Below are 706 nucleotides of genomic sequence, written 5' to 3' on the forward strand. Positions count from 1 at the left end.
GGGGGGAGTCTGTTCCAGACTCTGGACACATGAATGGTAAACATTGATTGGACTCATTGTCATTAAAAACCTGTTACTTGTTTGTCTCTTCTGATTTATGATTATGCTCTTTAAAAACAGCTTTGCAGCTCATTTTTGGATTTAAGGTGGTTTTCATTATTTTGTTTATGGCCTTTCTTGTACTTGATTTGTTTTAGATATCATTATTTAAACATACATTCTATCTTGTGCACATCAGAGTGCTTTATTTTTCTGAGTGCATAATAAAACTTGTAAACATTTGATTTCACATTGTTGTGAGAAATTTAGCTTCTATTTTTTCCAGTAAGAATGCTTTCTATTTTAATATCAGCCTCCATTAATGTATCTGTCCTACAAACAGCATGCTTGACTAACCTTTCTGGTTTGTTTCAGGGACCCAACCGACAGTAGCATTACAAGCTTTGGAGAAAGAGATGCTAGAGAAGATTAAGACAGAAATTGAGGAGAAGCTAAAACACCTTGATGAAGATATTTTGGAAGGTACATTGGGATTTGGACTTTTTCCTAGGTCATTGCAATTGAGGCTGACTGCGTAGCCTGATGGCATTCAATTGATAATGAAAGGCTTTTTTTGAAGCTTTTTAAATACTTTTTTTCTTAATGCTCATAAATTTCCCATTTTCATTTCATAGATTCATAGATTAAGGGTTGGAAGGGACCTAGT

At 34.3% G+C, this 706-nt stretch overlaps 1 protein-coding gene across 2 annotated transcripts in view; it reads left to right on the forward strand.

Moving 5' to 3' along the window:
* Positions 1 to 706, forward strand: part of BCL2L13 (BCL2 like 13) — a 92,988-nt gene that overhangs the window by 46,469 nt on the left and 45,813 nt on the right. For both annotated transcript variants that reach the window (XR_002096929.1, XM_019515558.1), the window contains exon 3: positions 415 to 522. Coding sequence is in view for 1 of the 2 variants with exons in the window: in XM_019515558.1 (XP_019371103.1) it covers positions 415 to 522 (108 nt within the window). In the remaining variant the exon portion in view is untranslated. The remainder of the gene's footprint in view (positions 1 to 414; positions 523 to 706) is intronic.

This window comes from Gavialis gangeticus, unplaced genomic scaffold (genome assembly GCF_001723915.1).
Source record: "Gavialis gangeticus isolate Ggan-Ray unplaced genomic scaffold, GavGan_comp1, whole genome shotgun sequence".
In the NCBI taxonomy this organism is placed as follows: Eukaryota; Metazoa; Chordata; order Crocodylia; family Gavialidae; genus Gavialis; species Gavialis gangeticus.